The following is a 21,656-nucleotide window of genomic DNA, read 5'->3' as shown; positions in this document are numbered from 1 at the left end:
ATCATGCCAGCTTACCTGGCACTTGTGCCCAATGCTTTTAGGAAAACAATTCTTGAGTCCATTACTCCTGATGGTGAGAATGTGCAGTGTATCTTTACTTCAAATGAAAATCAGTGCAGGGCTATAAAGGTGACATAGGACTTCATTAAGCAGTCATAGCAATTGCTCCATCCCACCTCTCTCGCAGCCACAAACAGCAATCCTTTATTCCAGCTCAAGCACCTCACGTTAGCATCAATTGCTGGGAGCTCGGAAAGGGCAACAAAGATGACTGATGGCTGGAGTGACTAGTATGGAGAACTAATAAGGAGCTAAATGAAGAGTTTTGTTAAGCAATGGGGGAAGAAGACAATATGACAGAAGAACATGTGTAAAGGTGTCAGCACCAAGGACAGCAGTCTCACTGAGGTGGAACTAAGGGCACAATTAAGGGCTAGGAATATAAGGCTACAAAAGAGAACGTTGCAGGCTATTTAAAGCTAGGCAGAAAAATCAAACTTCATCTAGTTGGGAAGTCAGTAGGAGTGCCAGAGTGGCACGGGACATGGGTTCAAGCCTTACCACTGCCTGTTAATGTGTGGCCTTAGACAAGTAGCTCTCTCTGAGCTCCACCTCCCCATCTGTAACATGGGTACAACGAGCTACTCAAGAAGGCAGCTTTGAGAGGAAACAAAGACAGCCAGGTACTCTGCAGATTAGGAGTTCTACATAAACACGGTGAGCTGAAGCAGTAGACCTCCACTTGGATCTTCGCAGAGACAAGGAGGGTCACTATCAGCATAGCCACTGAAAACGGGCAAAGTGAATCTTGGCACTTGTGACACTGACAACATGAGCAGATTTATGGCCACATACAGCTCCAGTAACAACGGCTGACATCCAGACTAGTGTTGTGCTAGAGTAAAGCTGTCCCTGCAGCATGCTTCATACTAGTTCTTGCGGTAGTGGAAGGTGCTAGAGATTTGCACAACACACTGCACAAGCTTATATATGTCCCAGAGGAGGTCTCCCACTAGGAGTTGTGCAACACTGCAGAGAACCACAACTTTGCAGAGCTCCACAAACTTAAGTGTGAGCAATTTCTCTCATTCGGCTAGTGCAACACTAGTCTGGATGTCAGCCAGCTTTGTCAGATGTGCATCACTGGAACATGCCTTGACTCAACCTCTGAAAAATAATTATGAAGTCCCAGGCCAATTAATACACCAGGGCATGGGATTTTCCAGCTCAAGTGAGGACCTAAACAATGTCTTTCCTAACCCACCTGCTCTTTTCTTTTCTTTTTTCTAGGTAGTACATTATTAAAAATACCAGCCTATATCAGTAAGCTTAGTATATGGCCCTGCAGCAGATATGGGTGGAGCATGTTAGGATTTCACGCACCATCAGTCACAGTGAGAAGCTCAAGTCTCCTGAAAAACTGGATCAACTGGGGCGGGGCCGGGGGGAGACCACCATCCAGTTCTGGAGCTGCTTGACCACATGGCTCTTCCCTGCAGCCCCCTCCCGCTCCAGTCACCAGCCAGCTTCTTACCTCTTCTACATGAGTTCAGGGAGAACATCTCTGGCAGACTGAAATGGTCCAATTCCTGAAAAACAGGAGAGTGAGGAGATAGGAGGCGAGATACATTAAGGAGAGCCATGCAAGTTTTAATTCGTCTTCCAACCAGCACTTTTTATGTCATTTATATTTTTGAGAGAAACACAAAGCCCATAGTTATCTATGCTGTCAAATTGGCAGGCTTCTACCACACCTTTTTTGATCCACTTATGCCAGAAAGTGCTGCTACAAATCTTAAAGAAGTCTTGTAAATCCACAGGGCTGTTGGGATTCGAAACACCATTCCGCCCCCACATATTAATCTTCATTCATAGTAGTCATCTCTCGCCAACTGCGAGGGTTCCATTCCAGGAAAACCTCACAGTTGTGTGGTGTAGTGGTTAGAGTGCTGGACTAGGACCGGGAGACCCGAGTTCAAATTCCCATTCAGCCATGAAACTAGCTGGGTGACTCTGGGCCAGTCACTTCTCTCTCAGCCTAACCTACTTCACAGGGTTGTTGTGAGGAGAAACTCAAGTATGTAGTACACCGCTCTGGGCTCCTTGGAGGAAGAGCGGGATATAAGTGTAAAATAAATAAATAAATAAATAATAATAATAATAATAATAATTATTATTATTATTTGTGGTAGACGAATTCCATTGAAATCAATGGCAAACGGGGGGCTATGGGGGAATCGCAGTCACAAAATGACTGCAAAATACAGTTAAGAAAGAAAAGAAAAACATCCCCCCAAATCACCAGGAATCAGGGAGGAGTGATGGGGACCCCTGAAAATGAGCCCCCAATCCCCCAAAATGACCCCCGACCAGCAAAAATCACCCCCCCAAATCCGTGATTGGGAAATCTGTGGTTGCCGAGGGATGATTGTATACTCCCCCTGTCCCAACTGCACAAGGTCACTTATTCCACAGTAACTGCTTTATTGTTAACGGCGAAAACTGTTACTTGATGCTTCTAGGTTAAAGTCTCTATTTTAGCACTCATAACTGGAAAAGGCACACACTCTCACTTGTACAGTCCTCACCTTTGAAACACAATTGTACACAATCATGATGATGACCTTTTCCATTCAAGACCAGTTTAAAAAAAAAAGAAGACTCTGGCACTTGTTTGCTTTCCAGTTTTGTTTTTTTGGTCCAACTTCAGGCAAAACGGGGGTGGGGGTGGGGGTGGGGGGGAGACCCAACAGATATAGCAATGCTTACCAGGAAGAGGCTTGGAGGGAGGGGAGCAGAGGGTCTTGGCTCTTGTCATGTTTCCTCCTCATGCACCTGTCCTACTGAACCGTTGAACATATGCATACTGTGTGTATGCACGTGTGTGTGTGTGTGTGTGTGTGTGTGTGAGGGGGGGCGCATTCCAGAAGTCAGCACAGACTAGGGATCGGTCACTGCAACCTCCAATTGGAATGCGCTGCAGTGATCAGTAATATGAGGGATCAGTTCAGAGCAGTGGAGAGTGACAAGGGCACAAGTCTCTTCTCATCTCTTAATTCATTTACTGCCATCACAGAGATCCTATTAATAATTTTCTCTCTGATCGACTGTGGTTGGTTTTTAGCTTACCTTAAGGAAAGTAAGCTTATGAGATCACCGGGCTCTGTGTGTGTGTCCCCATCCACTTTGCAATGCTTGTACCAATATGAACCAAATTGGGTACAGTTTTAGGGACACCTCAATGGCATAGTTTGTGATAATGTCATCCACCTCAATTCAAGATGGCAGACACATGAACATTTGAGGTGCAAGTGGACTGACTTGTGGACTGCCTAACCAATTTGAACCAAATTTAAGGACACAAAGGGATGCCTCAATGGTGTAGTTTGTAATGTCATCCACCCCGATTCAAGATGGCAGATGTGTGAACATTTGAGGCATAAGTGGCCTAAATTGTTGACCACCACTGAATTTGGACCAAATTTGGTGCCGTGATATGGACACCTCAGAGGCATAGTTTGTGTTGATGTCATCTACCCTAATTCAAGATGGCAGACATGTGAATGTTTGAGGCACAAGTGGGCTAACTTGTGAACTGCCTAATCGATTTGGACCAAATTTAGTCCAGTATTAGGGATAGTGAAAGTAGGCAGATTAGTTCTTACCAGAACTTATGTTGTGGTTTTTATGTTTAGTATTGGATTTAACTACTGTTAGCCACTTTGTGAATTTGTTTCTAATGGGAATGTGAGCATTGCACATACATAAGTACCTGCTGTATACAAGTCAGACCACTGGTCCACCTACCTGGAGACACCAGGGATAGAAAACAAAACAAACCAAAAAAATCAGGAGCATCGTAAACAAATGATTAACATTTATTATCTAGAAAACAGTGTGTGTGTGTATATCTGTATATTGATAAAGAAATTACTAATGGTACGCCTGATCTTCTTCCTTCTTGTTTTATGTAGCTCTTGCTGGATTGGATACATATCCTGTTAATGTGTTATTTGATTCCAGGGATAAAAACTGGGACTTTCTGCACACAAAGCAGATTTTGAGAGAAGGGGAAGACTGCCATAGAGATTTCAGCTATACAAATAGCTGTACAGGTATTGGCGGGAGTCTGAATAGTCCTTTTTATCCCCTAGAAGATAGTGGTGGTTCAGTGACTGCCATTAGTCCAGCCACTACTGAAAGGTCAGTACAATGTCTTCACTAGTGTTGCACTTCTCCGCCCCAATGAAACTGGGCTAGGAGCAAGTCTCTCTTTAAGGTTCTGTGCTATTAAAGTAGCTCCTGATGCGGGGAATGAAATTACATATCAGTTCAAGGAACACCTGCTGCCAGTGTGGAGTGCAGCAACATCTAAGGCCGTGTTAAGAATGTGACAAGTTCAGTGAAAAACTCCTGCTTCGTCAGCACTATTCACAACTAGATTTGAGACTCCAGAGTAACAGCCCCAGTGTCACTTGTGCGGGAAGGACCTTTTGCAGTTCTAGTGCTATACTACCAGCAGTGGAAAATGAACAACCTGAAAGCACATCACACAAAGAGTTTCTTGTGTTTGTGTGTGTGTGGGGGTGCGCACGTGCATGTATGTGTGTAGATATAGATATATAGATGGGCATGCACAAGAACTAGTTTGGAACAGAGGTGAATTTCTTTGTGCAACCAACATGTTCTTTGACCTTCTACTACAGGTGAAACTTGGAAAATTAGAATATTGTGCAAAAGTCCATTAATTTCAGTAATGCAAATTAAAAGGTGAAACTGATATATGAGACAGACGCATTACATGCAAAGCGAGATAAGTCAAGACTTAATTTGTTATAATTGTGATGATCATGGCGTACAGCTCATGAAAACCCCAAATCCACAATCTCAGAAAATTAGAATATTACATGGAACCAAGAAGACAAGGATTGTAGAATAGAACAATATCGGACCTCTGAAAAGTATACAGTGTACTGTGCTTGATTGGCCAGCAAACTCGCCTGACCTGACCCCATAGAGAATCTACGGGGCATTGCCAAGAGAAGGATGAGAGACATGAGACCAAACAATGCAGAATTGCTGAAGGCCGCTAATGAAGCATCCTGGTCTTCCATAATACCTCATCAGTGCCACAGGCTGATAGCATCCATGCCACGCCGCATTGAGGCAGTAATTGCTGCAAAAGGGGCCCAAACCAAGTACTGAATACATATGCATGCTTATACTTTTCAGAGGTCCGATATTGTTCTATTCTTCAATCCTTGTCTTCTTGGTTCCATGTAATATTCTAATTTTCTGAGATTGTGGATTTGGGGTTTTCATGAGCTGTACGCCATGATCATCACAATTATAACAAACAAGTATTTTTAAGCCCGTTTTAATAACGGGCTCTAGTGGGGGGGGTGCTGCTCTTGCTCCGAAGTTCAATCCTCTTCTTGGGCCGCCAGCGGGCCCAGTCTTCTCGCCGCGGTGGCTGCCGCCAACAGAGCCAGTCCTTCCTGCCGCCGCCGCACCGAGAGTCAACATGGGCGCCATTATGTTTCTGCCGCGGCGGACGGGCCGGTCTCTTCTCCCCGCTCTCATCTCCCTGACGCTGCAGTTTAGTATTCCCACCATTGCCGTCTCTGCCCTCCCGGTCCCCCCGCGGGCCCGTTTCCCCCCCTTCTCTTTTCTTCCCGGCTTTTTTCCCCTCCCCCGCTGCTGCCTCTGTTCTCCCGGTCCCCCTGCTGCTGTTTTTGCCTTCTCCGTAGGCAACATGTTCTCAACATGGCCACCCGTGTCTGGGCAGCCGTATCTTTCTCGGCTGTTCTAGGCATGCGCGCCGCGCATGCCCAGAACAGCCGAGAAAGACACGGGCCGGAAAAGGACACGGGATCACGCTCAAGGCTTTTATTATAGAGGATTAAGGCTTGACTTATCTCGCTTTGCATGTAATGCGTCTGTCTCATATATCAGTTTCACCTTTTAATTTGCATTACTGAAATTAATGGACTTTTGCACAATATTCTAATTTTCCGAGTTTCACCTGTAGTACAACAGTATTTACACTAAGGCAAGACTAGTCTGGATGTAAATTAAACAAGTTTATTTCTGCAACAAGATTAGGATGAACAGGTAACAGTAAGGCTCTCACACCTGTAATGGTTATGTAAAAGAGGTTTTTTAGGATATGCAACTTTCTTCTAATTGTACAACAAACTGCAGCTGTCAAAAAAATTCCTAGTCTCAAGAGAAATGACTCCCAGTAATGTTATTGAACAATTCAACAACATGCCTGAACAGAGCATCTATCCCAGACAGGATCATAGTTGGCTGTTGGGATGATGGCCAAGCTGACGTCACCGACACTGGGAGGTAATGTATTATTAGAGTCCAAGAGCTTCACTTCTAGGTAACTGACTGAACCAACAGGCAAGTTCTGTTAAACATTATTTTTCTGATGAGTTGCTTTAGCAAAAAGCATGGCAACCAAGACCTTAGAGGAGTCCTGTGATATAAAGGAATAGGACAGTTTCAGTGATAGATAGGGTGGATCTATCTAACCATCTAGCATTTCTAGGTTAAACATGCCCGTCCACAGCTAGACAATATAGTAGTCAAAAGCCAGACCAACGCTGCATGTGCCAAAAACATTCTGCACATGCAATGGGGGAAGGGTGATTTTTGCTGATCTCCCCTTCCTTCTGAAGCACACTGTGCCTTATGAAAATATGTCCCTGAGGGTTGCGGGATCCTCAGGGACATATTTTTGGGAGGCACAGGTGGTTGCAGAGGGAAGAGGGCTGAGAACAGCAAAAATCCCCATCCCCCATTGTGTAAAAAGTAAAGTTGTGCCGTCGAGTTGGTGTCAACTCCTGGTAACCAAAGAGCCATGTGGTTTTCTTTGGCAGAATACAGGAGGGATTTACCATTGCCATCTCCCACACAGTATGAGATGATGTCTTTCAACATCTTCCTCTATTGCTGCTGCCTGATATAGGTGTTTCCCATAGTCTGGGGAACATACCAGCGGGGATTTGAACCAGAAACCTCTTGCTCCCTAGACAAGTTACTTCCCCGCTGTACCATTAGGTGGCTTCCCCCATTGCAACTACATGAAACTTTTTCCAGCATGTGCAGTATTAGTCTAGATGTCAGACAGTGTTCACATGTGTTCTAAAGAGACATCTGGCAGCCCTCAACTTGCCTACCTTTATGATGGAATACTTGCACAAATTCAGACACACAACACTGAAGGGAAGGAATTATGGCCACTGTGGCTGGGGTTGACAGAAGCCGTAGTTCAACAACACCTGGTGACCCAAGGCTGGGAAACCCTGCCCTAGACCGGCTTGGCCAAGTTGCTCTGGCTCCACCCAGTCTACTTCACAGGGTTGTTACAACAATACATAAGAAAAAAGGAAGGTTGGGCAGTTCTAAGAAACCCTAACCAATATTCTTGATGTAGTCTTCTAGAAACAGCCTTTTGACCATTCCCTCTACATTTTAAGAATGAATGGCAAAGGCATGAGGTGAAGTGTCCCCATTTGGGAACTGTGGTCCAGTTGACTAACCCGAGGGGAATGTTTTTTTATTTATTAATTAATTAACAGTCAAACAGGTGTTATTGACTGGTTTGTTTTATCCAGACATCGAGTCCTTCCCAAGGACCTGGGATGGCTGAATTTTATCATCAATGTTGTTGCTGTTATTATAGACATCGTGGCAGAATATAGGCTGTTATTATTATTATTATTATTATTATTTCGATTTCTATACTGCCCTTCCGAAAATAGCTCAGGGCAGTTTACAAAGAGAAATAATAAATAAATAAATAAGATGGCTCCCTGTCCCCAAAGGGCTCACAACCTAAAAAGAAAGAAAAGACAGACACCAGCAACAGTCCCTGGAGGTCCTGTGCTGGGGGTGGATAGGGCCAGTTACTCTCACCCTGCTAAATAAAGAGAATCACCACAGTAAAAGGTGCATCTTTGCCCAGTTAGCAGGGGTTTTGGCCAAGACCACTCAATATTTTGATGTGAACATCTCTGGCAGCAATACAAGACATTTTAATCAATCAGTTAAGACTTTAATATTTAAGAGTACGTGGTGGGAGTTGTATATACAGTACACATGCAGGTATTTAAAAGTGACTGAATTCATCCACCTAAGGATTCCAGGGCCTTACTGACTAAAATGTTTATGAATACGACAAATACTTATATACTGCTTTTCAACAAATGGTTTAACTCAGTTTATTCATACATATACTTTAAAAATATTTTTAAAAGCTAAAGTTATTGTAACCCACCATGAACTGGAGGGACAGCAACCATGAGAAACCTAGGAAAAAGATATTTTCTTGCACATACTAGCACTGGCTTCACTACTAATTGCTATCTAATGCAGGCAGTGAATGCCGGAAGTGGAATCCACAGTGAAGAAAGTACTCTCAGCCCACTGCACTGTTGGGAATCATCTTATAGTCTGACCCTACTATTACAGTCACTTACTCTGAGAATCTGAGGTTCTTATTCATGATTTTGCTAGGCCTCTCAAAAGCTTTTCAACTTGATTAAGCTGCAAGATTGGGAATCCAAGAATGGTCACTATAACAGAAGCAACCTAAGGCCACCTTTCATGTACAACTATGAGCATCTTCCTGGGATATCTGGGGTCTTAGTACTAACTCATCTCTGCTTCTGTTATGTAACAAAGGAGATTATAGCTTAATGAGAAAGTTCTTGACTTTAAAATAATATCTGAAGAAAACAAAACTATTTTTTTTTTAATTTTATTCTACTGCTTATTTCACCTTGTTAAAATTAGGCAGCTTCTCACTCACTAGACCCAAGAGGTCTAAGTTCCTTGATGGCACAAAACATATATTGTACAGACCAGAGATTCTCAACGTTGGGTTCCCAGATGTTATTGGACTTCAACTCCCATAATCCCCAGCCCCAGTGGCCTTGGGTTGGGGATTATGGGAGTTGAAGTCCAATAACATCTGGGGACCCAACGTTGAGACCCTGGTACAGAACATGCAATGAAACTGATTAACAATATGATCGAATTATACAGAGGCAGAGCCTTGGGACCATGTGGCTCAGTAGTGCCTGTTCCAATTGGCAGAAGCACTCCAAGGTTTCAGGCACAGAGAGGTCTTTCCTAGCCCTGCTACCCAAGATCCTCTTAGCTGGAGATGCTGGGAACTGAATAACACACCTCCTGCATGCAAAGCATATGCTCAACCCCTGAACTATACTCTGTCCTTAACCAATGGTGTGCCTCAACAGAACACAAGACAGTCATGAGGCAGAAAATCCTAATGGTATTTCTCAGCAGTCATTCCTAATTATAACATGATATATAAAGTGGGCCAGTATATAGGCCGGGGTCTCAAAGCGTGGCCCTGTACCTGTTGTTGTAATACAATTCCCATCATCCCTAGTTACAATGGCCAGTAGCCAGAGATGACGGGAGTTGTAGGCCAACATCTGCAGGAGGGCTGCAGTTTGTTACTCCTGCTGTAGGGTTTCCTACAAAGGAAGAGTTGCATAGTAGATGAGAGGAGCTGTCAGGTGTTAGTTAACTTCTCATGCGGGGCAAGAAATACACTCCCACTGAAATCTAACACCCTTTCCTAAATGCCATTCCAGCTGCCATTTTGTCGTTCTTCACAAACCCTGCAGACATCCACTGCCAAGTCAAAACCGCAGGTTCTCAGGGATTCTAGCAGACTGGCCTCCTGAAAGCAGTTCCTGCTCCAGAGCCATGAAGTAAACTGTTTGATAAGCACCGAACCAAGCTTCCTTACCACAGTAACTTCAGATGAGTAAGAAGATGATGTATCTTTAAAAACAAGAACAACAACAAAAACTCAATGATGCAGGCGGAGAGTGGATCTGAATGTAGGTGCCTAGCTTGACATCTTGGCTAAATCCCAAGAGCAGGGTGTGACCCTTGGCAAGTCACTATGCATCTCAGTCCAACCTCCTTCAGAGTTGTTGTGAGGGAGCCCGTTGAGGCCAAGAGCTAGCTCATCAGACCAGTGACAGCCCGAGAACCAAGCTCTGCTCCTTCTCTTCAGTGCAACTCTCTGTCCCAGCCGGCCTCTGAGCTCCACTGACCCATTCATTCCTGCTCCACTGACTGAAACCCAAGAGGTCTAAGATACTGGATGCCACCAACTCGAGCTCTCCTGCATCTTGTGTTTTAGAAGAAGAAATGCTGCTGGGACTCCCAACGGCCTGGCAACTAGAAGTCTGATCCTGTGCAGAGCTGGACAGGCCGAAAAGCCCATGAATGTAGATGGACTTAAGAGCATCTAACTTGGCAAGAAGTCAGGCTGGAACAGTTCCAAGCTGTTCTTACCCTCTTCCAATGCCAAAAGCTCCCTCAACTGCACACAGACAAGCCTGTAGAACCCCAGCTTATACCTCTACTCCAAACCCCTTATCAAGATGAACGCTTCAGTCCTTTCTCCCCAAATCCTGCAAAGCAGTAGCAGCACTAAATGCTCAAGACAAGAAATCAGACACATACATGTTAAACAGCACAAGTATAACTAAAAATACCTTGTTTCCAGGGACACCCTAACATTCCCTTATCTTGGCAGTTTTTACTAAAGTGTTATAACAAGATTTATATAGATAGCAAACTCCTCAACCTTTACATTCAGGCTGAATCCATGTGCTCTTGCTACTCTTCACCTCACAACAAAAAGAAAGTACTTTTCCACACAGCGCATAATCTATGGAATTCTCCGTCACAGAATGTAGCGCATAATCTATGGAATTCTCCGTCACAGGATGTGGTGAAGGCCACTAGGGATGTGCACAAAATGCGATTCAGAAACCGAATTGTGGCACATCCCATTAAAATAGAGGGTGGACACATCCCCTTTAACACGGAGAAAAGGTCCATGTCCAGGAGACCATGTGCGTGCCGGCATCGCACGGGGGCAGCTGGGAGATGCCCTGTCGGTGTGTGATCATAGCTGGGGGGAGCACCGTGCTCCCTTTGTGTTAAAAGGGATGTGTGATCCCTCCATTTTAAAGATATGTGCCGTGATTCAGTTTCCGAATCACGTTTCATGCACATCCCTAGTGGCCATCACCATATCCTGTGGCAAAGAATTGACCATGCAATCTGTAGAGAATTGACCAGCAATCCCCAACACAGCAATAGATATAGTGGGCATAACAGAAACAGGGTGGAACTGTGAGAACCAGTGGGACACTGTTATCCCTGGATATAAACTCTATAGAAAGGACAGGGAGGGGAACCTTGGAGGTGGAGTAGCACCGTATGTTAAAGAAGGGATAGAATCTAACAAGCTAGAAAACCTAGGTGGACTGGAGTCCTCCACAGAAACCCTGTGGGTGACAATACAAGGCCTGAAAGGCAATGTGCTACTGGGTACGTGCTATCGCCCTCTGGATCAAAATGCTGACCGTAACTGGGAGTTGCAGGAGGAAATCAGGGAGACGCAGGGCTGTAATAATGGGTGACTTCAATTACCCACACATAGACTGGGTAAATTCACAGTCAGGTCATGACAGAGAGGTCAAATTTCTAGATACGCTGAAAGATTGTGCCCTAGAACAGTTGGTCCTGGAACCAACCAGAGAGAAGGCGACCTTGGACTTAATACTGAGTGGCAACGAGGACCTGGTGCATGATGTCAGTGTCATCAACCCTTTAGAGAACAGTGACCATAGTGCCATCAAATTCAGCATACATGTGGGGAGAGAATCACCAAGGAAGTCTAACACAGTTATTTTGAATTTCAGAAGAGGAAACTTCTCCAAAATGAGGAGTATGGTGAAAAGAAAGCTGAAAGGGAAAATCAGGAGAGTCACTTTGCTCCAGAATGCATGGAGTTTACTCAAAACCACAATACTAGAAGCCCAGTTAGATTGTATACCCAAAAGGAGGAAAGGTACCACTAAGTCCAGTAGGATGCCAGCATGGCTAACAGGTAAAGTCAAGGAAGCCATAAAAGGGAAGAAGACTTCCTTCCGAAATTGGAAGGTCTGTCCAAATGAAGAGAACAGAAACGAACACAAACTCTGGCAAAACAAATGTAAGGTGACAATAAGGGAGGCGAAAAGAGATCAAGGAGAATAACAAGGAGCATCAAGGAGAATAACAAAAACTTCTTTAAATACATCAGAAGCAGGAAATCTGCCAGGGAGGCTGTTGGACCATTAGACAACGAGGGAGTGAAAGGGATTATTAAGAAGGATATGGAGGTTGCAGAGAAGCTAAATGAGTTCTTTGCGTCCGTCTTCACGGCAGAGGATACTGAGCATATACCTGTTCCTGAACCAGGCTTTTTGGGGATGGAGGCTAAAGAACTAAGTCAGATAGAAGTGACAAAAGATGATGTTCTAAACTGTCTGGAAAAAGTGAAAAATAAATCGGCAGGGCCGGATGGCATCCATCCAAGAGTCCTCAAAGAACTCGAATGTGAAATTGCCGACCTCCTTGCTAAAATATATAACTTATCCCCACTATCAGGCTCTGTACCAGAGGACTGGAAAGTAGCAAAAGTAACACCGATTTTCAAAAAGGGATCCGGGGGCGATCTGGGAAATTACAGCCAATTATCTTAACATCTGTTCCAGGCAAACTGATGGAATGCAACCTCAAGGATAAAATTGTAAAGCACATAGAAGAACAGGCCCTGCCGGGGGAGAACCAACATGGCTTCTGCAAAGGGAAATCTTGCCTTACCAACCTTTTGGAGTTCTTTGAGAGTGTCAACAAGTGTGTGGATCAAGTATACCTGGACTTCCAAAAAGCTTTCGACAAAGTTCCTCATTAAAGACTCCTGAGAAAACTTAGCAGTCATGGGATAAGGGGACAAGTACATGTGTGGATTGCTAACTGGTTGAAAGACAGGAAACAGAGGGTAGGGATAAATGGAGAGTTTTCACAATGGAGAGAAGTAAGAAGTGGGGTCCCCCAGGGATCTGTACTGGGACCGATGCTTTTTAACTTATTCATAAATGATCTAGAAGCAGGGGTAAGCAGTGAGGTGGCCAAATTTGCAGAGGATACCAAACCCTTTCGGGTAGTGAAATCCAAAATGGATTGTGAGGAGCTCCAAAAGGATCTCTCTAAACTGGGGGAGTGGGCGACAAAATGGCAAAAGTGGTTCAGTGTTGGCAAGTGTAAAGTGATGCACATTGGGATAAAAAACCCCAACTTCAAGTATACATTGATGGGATCTGAGCTGTCGGTGACTGACCAGAAAAGGGATCTTGGGATTTTGGTGGACAGCTCGTTAAAAGTGTCGACTCAATGTGCGGCAGCTGTGAAAAAGGCCAATTCCATGCTAGGGATCATTAGGAAGGGGATTGAAAATAAAACGGCTAATATTCTAATGCCCTTATACAAAACTATGGTGCGGCCACACCTGGAGTACTGCGTACAATTCTGGTCACCACATCTAAAAAAGTTTTGGTCTCCGGGTCATCTCGAAGAGACCACATTACTCCTATATTACGAGTTGCACTGGCTGCCAATAAGCTTTCGGGCAAAATACAAAGTGCTGGTTATAACCTATAAAGCCCTAAACAGCTTAGGCCCACGGTATTTAAGAGAGCGTCTTCTTCTGCATGATCTCCATCGTCCACTGCGTACATCAGGGGAGGCTCATCTGTGGCTATTTTCATGTCGCTTGGTGGCTACCCAGGGACGGGCCTTCTCTGTTGTTGCCCCGAGACTTTGGAACACGCTTCCCGTGGGAATAAGAGTGACGGACCAGGAGACCACTTTTTAAAAAAAGTGTCTGAAGACTCATCTTTTTACCCAGGCCTTTTAGCTTTTTAACTGTTTAAAATTTAGATTGTTTACTGACTTGTTTTAAACTGTTTTAAACATTTAATTGATTTTAATGTTTTGTTTTGGTTTTGTTGTGAACTGCCCTGAGACCTTGGGTTGGGGCGGTATACAAATACATTAAATAAATAATAAATAAATAATTTTAAAAGAACATTGTAGAGCTGGAAAAGGTACAGAAGAGGGCAACCAAGATGATCAGAGGCCTAGAGCACCTTTCTTATGAGGCAAGGCTACAATATCTGGGGCTTTTTAGTTTAGAAAAAAGACAACTTCAGGGAGACATGATTGAGGTCTATAAAATCATGCATGGTGTGGAGAAAGTGGAGAGAGAGAAATTCTTCTCCCTCTCACATAACACTAGAACCAGGGGTCATCCCATGAAATTGATTGCTAGGAAATCTAGGACCAACAAATGGAAGTACTCTTTCACAAAACGCATAATCAACTGGTGGAATTCTCTGCCACAAGATATGGTGACAGCCAACAACCTGAATGGCTTTAAGAGGGGTTTGGATCACTTCATGGAGGAGAGGTCTATCAACAGCTACTAGTTGGAGGGCTATAGGCCACCTCCAGCCTCAAAGGCAGATGCCTCTGAGTAACAGTTGCAGGGGAGTGACAGCAGGAGAGAGGGAATGCCCTCAACTCCTGCCTGTAAGCTTCCAGCGGCATCTGGTGGGCCACTGTGTGAAACAAGATGCTGGACTAGATGGGCCTTGGGCCTGATCCAGCAGGGCTGTTCTTATGTTCTTGAATGACTGCTGTGCATGCATGGAGGCCATGTGCATGCCAGCGTCGTGCAGGGCAGCTGGGAGACGCCGCATTGGTGTGCAAGTATAGCTGGGGGGAATGCAGCAATTACAGAAGTGGTGGCAAGCGGAGGAGGAGGAGCAGGTATGGACTTGGTCTTCTTTGTGTTCAAGGGGATATGTGGTCCCTCCATTTTAAAGGGATGTGCTGCGATTTGGTTTCCAAACCACGTTTCGTGCACATCCCTAACGGCCACTAGTTTTGATGGCTTTAAAAGGGACTTAACCAAATTCATGGAAGACAGGTCTATCAATGGCTGCTAGTCTGGTGGCTGTGGGCCACCTTCACCCTCAGAGGCACATGCCTCTCAATACCAGTGGCAGAGGAGCAACAACAAGAAAGAGAGGGCATGCCCTCAGCTCTTGTCTGTGGGCTTCCCAGAGGAATCTGTTCGCCTACTGTGTGAAACACGGTGCTGGACTAGATAGGCTACCTTGGGCTTGACCCAGCAGGGCAGTTTTTATGTTCTCCATTATCACTGTAGAGGGGTTTTACCTACTTGTGACCTGAAGACCAGTTTTTGTTAGCCATCCATCTGCCTTTGCCACACTAGAGATTCTGCGACTACAGGTAACACAGCTGCTTAGGAGCACCCAGTGGCAAGAGAAGGACCGTGGGCTGATCCAGCCAAGAAAATCCCATGCTCTAAAATTTCACAGACAGACCTCGACCACAGAAACATGGGAAGCTGCCTTATATCGAGTCTGACCCTTGGTTTATCTTGCTCAGCATTGTCTAAAGTGACTGGCAGGAGCTCCCAGAGGTTTCAGTCAAAGAGTCTTTTCCAGCCCTACCTGGAGATGCTGCCAGGTGAGGTACTGAACCTGGGGTTTTCTTGAGGGTAAGTCAGCATCTAATTCCTCTGCAGGACCCCCATCCTTGCATTCCTGCTCAGTGGCCACCATCTTTACTGGCCCTGATGATTTCTCTTTTGCCTCCCAAACACCGCCTTCCCCATCCTCACAGGCTTGTCTCCATCCCCAGAGTCTCTAGTTCTCAGGTCACATCCCTGGCTCTGCTCCCACCCCTTCCTCACATGCCAGAGAGCGCTGGTCTTGTGAGAGCTGGTCTTGTGGTAGCAAGCATGACTTGTCCCCATAGCTAAGCAGGGTCTGCCCTGGTTGCATCTGAATGGGAGACCAGAAGTGTGAGCACTGCAAGATATCCCCCTCAGGAGATGGAGCCGCTCTGGGAAGAGGAGAAGGTTCCAAGTTCCCTCCCTGGCAGTATCTCCAAGACAGGGCTGAGAGAGATTCCTGCCTGCAACCTTGGCGAAGGAGAAGCCGCTGCCAGTCTCTGAAGACAATACTGAGCTAGGTGGACCAAGGATCTGACTCAGTATATGGCAGTTTCCTATGTTCCTATGCCACCAGCACCCCTTGGGGGGCAACCCTCCTCTCACTCATCCTGCTCTCCTCCTCCCTCTAACCCTCGCATCTCAGCCCCACCACAACATCCATCTCCTGGGTGCAACACCTCCCTGTTTTCCATCTCCCCGCTGGCCTCTGCCCATCCATGCCTTGCCTCCCAGCACAAGCCCCTTCCCAAGGGCAGCCCCTCCCGAGCCAGCAACTCAGGGGGCTCGCCCCCCTCTCTCTCTCACCCCACGCCCCCCAAGAGCTGCGCGCTGCCTGCCCCATCGTCAGGTAGAACTGCAGAGCTGACAAATGGTCGACCTGCAGGCAGCGCAGCTCGCAGGTGGGGGCGGGAAGAGAGGAGCCTCCTCCAGCCAGGAGGCCGCACGGCGACGGCTGTGCAGACGTCTGTCCACTCGCGCCTGCTCGTGTGGATGTGTGGAGGCAGGCAGGCGCCTGACCTGCGTGTGCATGTGATTAGAAGTGAGCCCGCCTGGGTCCCGGCCGCTCCAAGGCATGGCATGGCGCGCAGGCACGGGGACCTGTGGACACGGCGTGCGGCGGGGCAGAACGTGTGAAGGGGGCTAGAGAGGCGCTGCCCCAGCTGTCTCCTGGGACGCCCCCCCCACCCGATGGTGGGGGTCCCTCTGCACCGCACCCCTCTTCCGGCCCCTCCCCCGTCCTCTCCTCGCCCACCCCCAGCGGCGAGGGGAGCGGGGCGGGGTAGAGGCTTCCAGCCCAGCCGGCGCTTGCAGAGCCCTGGAGGCTACTCCGGGGCGCCTCCACTCGCCCGCCCCCCCGGCCGCGACGCCCCCGCGGACGAAGCCTGCGCTCGCCCCCGTCTGCTCAGCGGCCACCGACCTCCTCCTCCTTCCCCACTTCCTCCGCCTTCTTCCTTCCCACCGCGGCGCTCGGCCTCGGCGGCGGCTATGCAAAATGGGCTGGGTCGGGGCCCGTCGGTCGCTCACTGGCCGGCCGGCTCGCTCTTTTCCCTCTCACGCGCTGAGACTACAGACCCCGGCAAGCCCCTCGCGGAGAACCGCTTCCGGTGGTTACGCAAACGGAAGTGAGGTAGTAGGCCGCAGGCCGGGAACACAACGGAGAGGGGGAAGTGGAAAAGCAGGGAGAAACAGGAAAACCCCAGAGGGAGGCATGGCGTGGGTCTGTGGCGGGTGTACAGTATTGCGTCGAAAGTGAAGGCATCGGGCTCTCCCTCCTGAGCGAGTGTGATTTGCTCCAATAAATCCATAGAGAAATCCAGTATATTAGGCCCAGGGCCCATCCAGGCCAGTAGCCTGTTTCTCACAGTAGCCCACCAGATGCCTCGGAGGAAAACCCACAGGCACACACCCCCTCTCCTGCGCTTGCTCCCTGTGCTACGGGTATTCAGAAGCATCCTGCCTCTGAGCCTGGAGGGAGCTTACAGCCATCAAGATTAGTAGCCACTGACAGGCCTGTTTTCCAGGAATTGGTCTAAGCCCCTTTTAAAGCCATAACACTCTTATGGAGACTGGCCACCCGCGTGTCCTCTCCACCCAGCAGGCAAAGGCAGCGGCTCGTTTTCGAACTCGGGTCCCATTTCGCGTGAACAAACCACTCTATGTCACTCTAGACCTTTCTATCTTTTGGCGGGGGCCGGTGGGAGTAAAGGATCGGGAAAAAGAAGAGAAAGAGAGGCGGGGCTTGTCTCCAGGGCAACAGGACACGCCAATGGAAGGCGGAGTGGGCGGTGCCAAGGCAGAAGGAGGAAGGGATGAGGGTCAGCTCGGAAGCGGAGGAGGAGGAGAAAGAAGGTGAAGAAGAAGAAGATGATGATGAAGAAGATGAAGCAGCAGCAGCCCCCACGGGTGAGTGAGGTCCCCCCTCTTGGAGCCCACTGAGTTCTTTCCCCCATCCAGCCCCACCCACTTCTCTGGTATATTCACCTGTAGGGCTGCCCCCTGCCCCCTTCACCGACAGGCGGAAATCGAGCAGGTGAAATGTTCCCTTCCCTATAAGAAAAAGCTCCGCCTGTTGGATTCCTGTCTGTCAGCTTGCTTATAAGGCAAAGGCGCAGAGGTGGCCCACGGCCTCTCTCTGCGGGAGAATAAGCTCTGCTGCTTATCCCTGGGTGGAGCCTGGCTGAGCCCAAGGGAGATTCAACAGGTACAGCCCCCACCCCCCTAAAAACTCTACCTGCATGTCAGAAGGGGTTTCCATCCTTATGCTGGGATTTCAGAATCCCTGTTCTTTTGTGAGCCGCCCAGAGAACAATGGGGTGCAGGGGTTCCTCTAATTTTTTTCATCTCTGTGCGGAATGAGTTTTGTTCTGGGCGGCAGGATCAAGGCAGTGTGTGCGCACCTGCATTCAGAGTGGGGCCTTCCTGATTCAGCCTGAGTGGGATCTAAAATGAACTGAGCGGACATCCAAAAACTTGTGAGCTCATGCACGCCTTAGAGGGAATAGTGAATGGGCGACTAGCAAAGTTGTTATTTGCAAGGAAGGGGTGACACTGGTACCAGCGCACACATCCTCAGGGGCCAGCCAGACCGGGCATAGGCTGAGTGCTCACACCGCTCAAAAGGGCCACGCCTGCCCACCCAACCCTGCCCTGAAACTCCAGAGGATCCCCTGCTGTTCTCCAGGTCTTAGAGCAGCAGCAAATGTGAAAAGCCGCGGCAATGTCATTATTAATGAAAACTTTTGCTAAAAACATTTCTATATCGCTTTTCAACAAAGAAGTTCTCAAAGTAGCTGACAGAATAAAGAGTGTGAACAAATGGCTTCTTATCCCCAAAGGACTCACAGTCTAAAAAGTAGCATAAGGGAGATCCCAGCAACAGTCACTGGAGGGATGCTGTGCTGAGGTTGGAGAGGGCCAGTTGCTCTCCCCCTGCTATATATTAGAGAGTAAGATGGTGTTTCTTTATCCAGTTAGCAGGGTTTCCCTTTAGTTATTATAGCTAAGAACCCTTAACGGGCATTTCCTCAATGAATTTGGGAAAATTCAGACATGTCTTCCATTCAGTTTCCTTTAAAAAGTCAATCTAAGCTGCTCACAGTAGTGGATGTGAGTCCTCCTTCATGCCGCCACAGAGTCCAGAGCAAGCTTGCTTGCTTGCTTACTTATTTAGCTAGCACCACTAGCATGGCACTTTACAAAAACAAACCAGATAGATTCCTGTCCTGAGGAGCTCCTGTTGAAAAAGCATTGCCTATCTTGGGAGTTCCCAGCCTGTCCCCCCAAGTCCTGCTATGCTGCCTCATCGTGGTGGAGGGCGGTGTTCCTGGGTGGCATGAGCGAAGTAAGCTGGGAGGTATACTCCCAGTAGGGTCACCCAAAGCATGAAGGTCATCCCAGCTGCCCAGCTGAAGCAAGAAGGCACCTCTATTGGGCAGCAGCGATATAGGTAGGTGCTGGAGGTGGATGATCACTTCAGTGACAAGGACAAAGGCATCATTTCAGACTGCGCAGGAGAAGGCAATGGCAAACCACTCCTGTATTTTACCAAGAAAACCACATGAATAGACAAAATGGAATGACTGTCGATGTAGTGCCGGATGATGGACCCCTCAAGTCGGATGGTACTCAACATGCTACTGAGGAAGAGCTGAGGATCTCTCTGAGTACCAATGGTGTTTATGACGCGGTTAGACTAAAGACTTTTGGATGTCTAGCAGCTGATGTTGCCATGCGGGAAAAGAAAATCCGAAGCTGCAAAGATAGAATTACAATGGGAGTGTGAAATGTAAGAAGCATGAATATGGGAAAGCTTGACACGGTGAAAGAAGTGAAAGATGAAATGAATCGACTACAGATTGACATCTTGGGCATCTGTGAATTAAAATGGACCGGAATGGGACACTTTCAGTCAGAAAATCGTACCGTTTATTACTCAGGACATGAAAACCAAAGAAGGAACGGTGTTGTTTTCATAGTCAGGAAGGATATAGCAACGACAGTGCTTTGGCACAATGCGGTCAGTGACCAACTAATATCAATTAGATTTCATGGACAACCCTTTAACATGACAGTTCTTCAAGTCTATGCCCCAACACCTGATGCAGAAGAAGAGGAAGTTGATGAGTTTTATGCTCAAGTTCAGTCTGAAACTGACAGAACATGCAAGCAAGATGTGTTTGCTGGTGGCTGGAGACTGGAATGCCAAAGTTGGAAAAGGTAAGGAGGAAAACACAGTCGGCCTGTACAGCCTAGGAAACAGAAATGAAGCAGAAGAATGACTTATTAGTTTCTGCCAAGCCAATGATCTCTTCATTGCTAATACATTCTTCAAACAACCAAAGTGGCGTCTATACACATGGACATCACCAGATGGAGTACACAGAAATCAAATTGATTACATTATTGGTGCAAGGAGGTGGAAGCGCTCAGTTATAACAGCAAAGACATGGCTCGGGGCTGATTGTGGAACAGATCACGAACTGCTCATGTGCAAGTTCCAAGTCAAACTAAAGCAGAAAAACAAAGCTATCCAGCTTCCACGATATGATCTTGAGAATGTACCCACCATTTTCAAGGAGAACATCAAGAACCGCTTTGAAGTTCTGAACCTCATTGATAGGGAACCAGAGGAACTGTGGAATGAAATCAAAGAAGTTGTTAAGGATGAATGTGAAAAGAGACTGCCAAAGAACAAGAAACAGAAGAAAGGAAAATGGATGTCAGAACAGACGGTGGAAATTGCCCAGGAAAGGAGAGAAGCCAAAGTCAAGAAAAATAAAGAACTCAAGAAAGAACTTAATAGGGAATTTCAGAAAGCTGTTAGAAGAGACAAGGAGCAATACTACAATGACATCTGTAAAGACCTTGAGGATGGAAATAGATATGGAAAAACAAGGCAAGTTTTCCAAAATATTTCTGAACTCAGCGGGAGGTTCCAACCTCGAATTAGTATGTTAAGGGATGCCAAAGGACAGATAGTAACTGACTCAGAGAAGATCAAACAGAGAAGGAAGGAGTATACTGAAAATCTGTACAGCAGGGATGTCAACATCCACGATACTCTAGAAGATATTCCCTACTTGCAAGAACCTCTAGTACGGGAAGATGAAGGTAGATTAGCACTCCGGTCATTACCAAGTCGGAAGGCTACAGGAATTGACGGAATAAGTATAGAAATATGGCAGGCAACAGAAGAGGAACCAGTCAAGGCTCTAACCAAACTATGCCAGCAAATTTGGAGAACAACACAGTGGCCAGCAGATTGGAAGAGGTCAGTCTACATATCCATACCAAAGAAAGGAGATGTAACAGATTTCGCAAACCATCGCACAATATCTTTAATTTCACATGCTAGCAAAATAATGCTCAGGATCATCTAAAGCAGATCAGAGCGCTACGTGGAAAGAGAAATGCCGGATGTTCAACCTGGTTTCAGAAAAGGCAGAGGAACAAGAGACATCATTGCTGATGCATGCTGGATAATTGAGAAAGCCAAAGAATACCAAAAAGAAGTCAATATGTGCTTTATTGACTACAGAAAAGCCTTCGATTGCATCGACCACGTCAAGTTGTGGAATATCCTTAGGAAAATAGGTGTCCCGGAACATCTCATTGTTCTCATGAGAAACCTAGACACAGAGCAGGAAGCCACAGTCTAGACGGAATATGGTGAAACAGACTGCCAGTCCCTGTCATGTTGGGCTGCCAAAGACTC

General features: G+C 46.8%; 1 protein-coding gene across 2 annotated transcripts in view; it reads right to left on the bottom strand.

Annotated features, from left to right (window-relative positions):
* The window catches only part of DHX30 (DExH-box helicase 30), a 54,440-nt gene extending 37,391 nt beyond the window's left edge, over positions 1–17,049 (bottom strand). For both annotated transcript variants that reach the window (XM_053259784.1, XM_053259786.1), the window contains exons 1-2: positions 16,860–17,049; positions 1,535–1,589 (exon numbers count right to left, since the gene is read on the bottom strand). In XM_053259784.1, the coding sequence (XP_053115759.1) occupies positions 1,535–1,562 (28 nt within the window). In that variant the 5' untranslated portion in view covers positions 1,563–1,589; positions 16,860–17,049. The remainder of the gene's footprint in view (positions 1–1,534; positions 1,590–16,859) is intronic.
* Positions 17,050–21,656: the final 4,607 nt, after the last annotated feature.

This window comes from Hemicordylus capensis, chromosome 6, assembly GCF_027244095.1.
Source record: "Hemicordylus capensis ecotype Gifberg chromosome 6, rHemCap1.1.pri, whole genome shotgun sequence".
In the NCBI taxonomy this organism is placed as follows: domain Eukaryota; kingdom Metazoa; phylum Chordata; class Lepidosauria; order Squamata; family Cordylidae; genus Hemicordylus; species Hemicordylus capensis.
The sequence above is the reverse complement of the archived record's forward strand: the minus strand, read 5'-3'. Positions and strand labels throughout refer to the sequence as shown.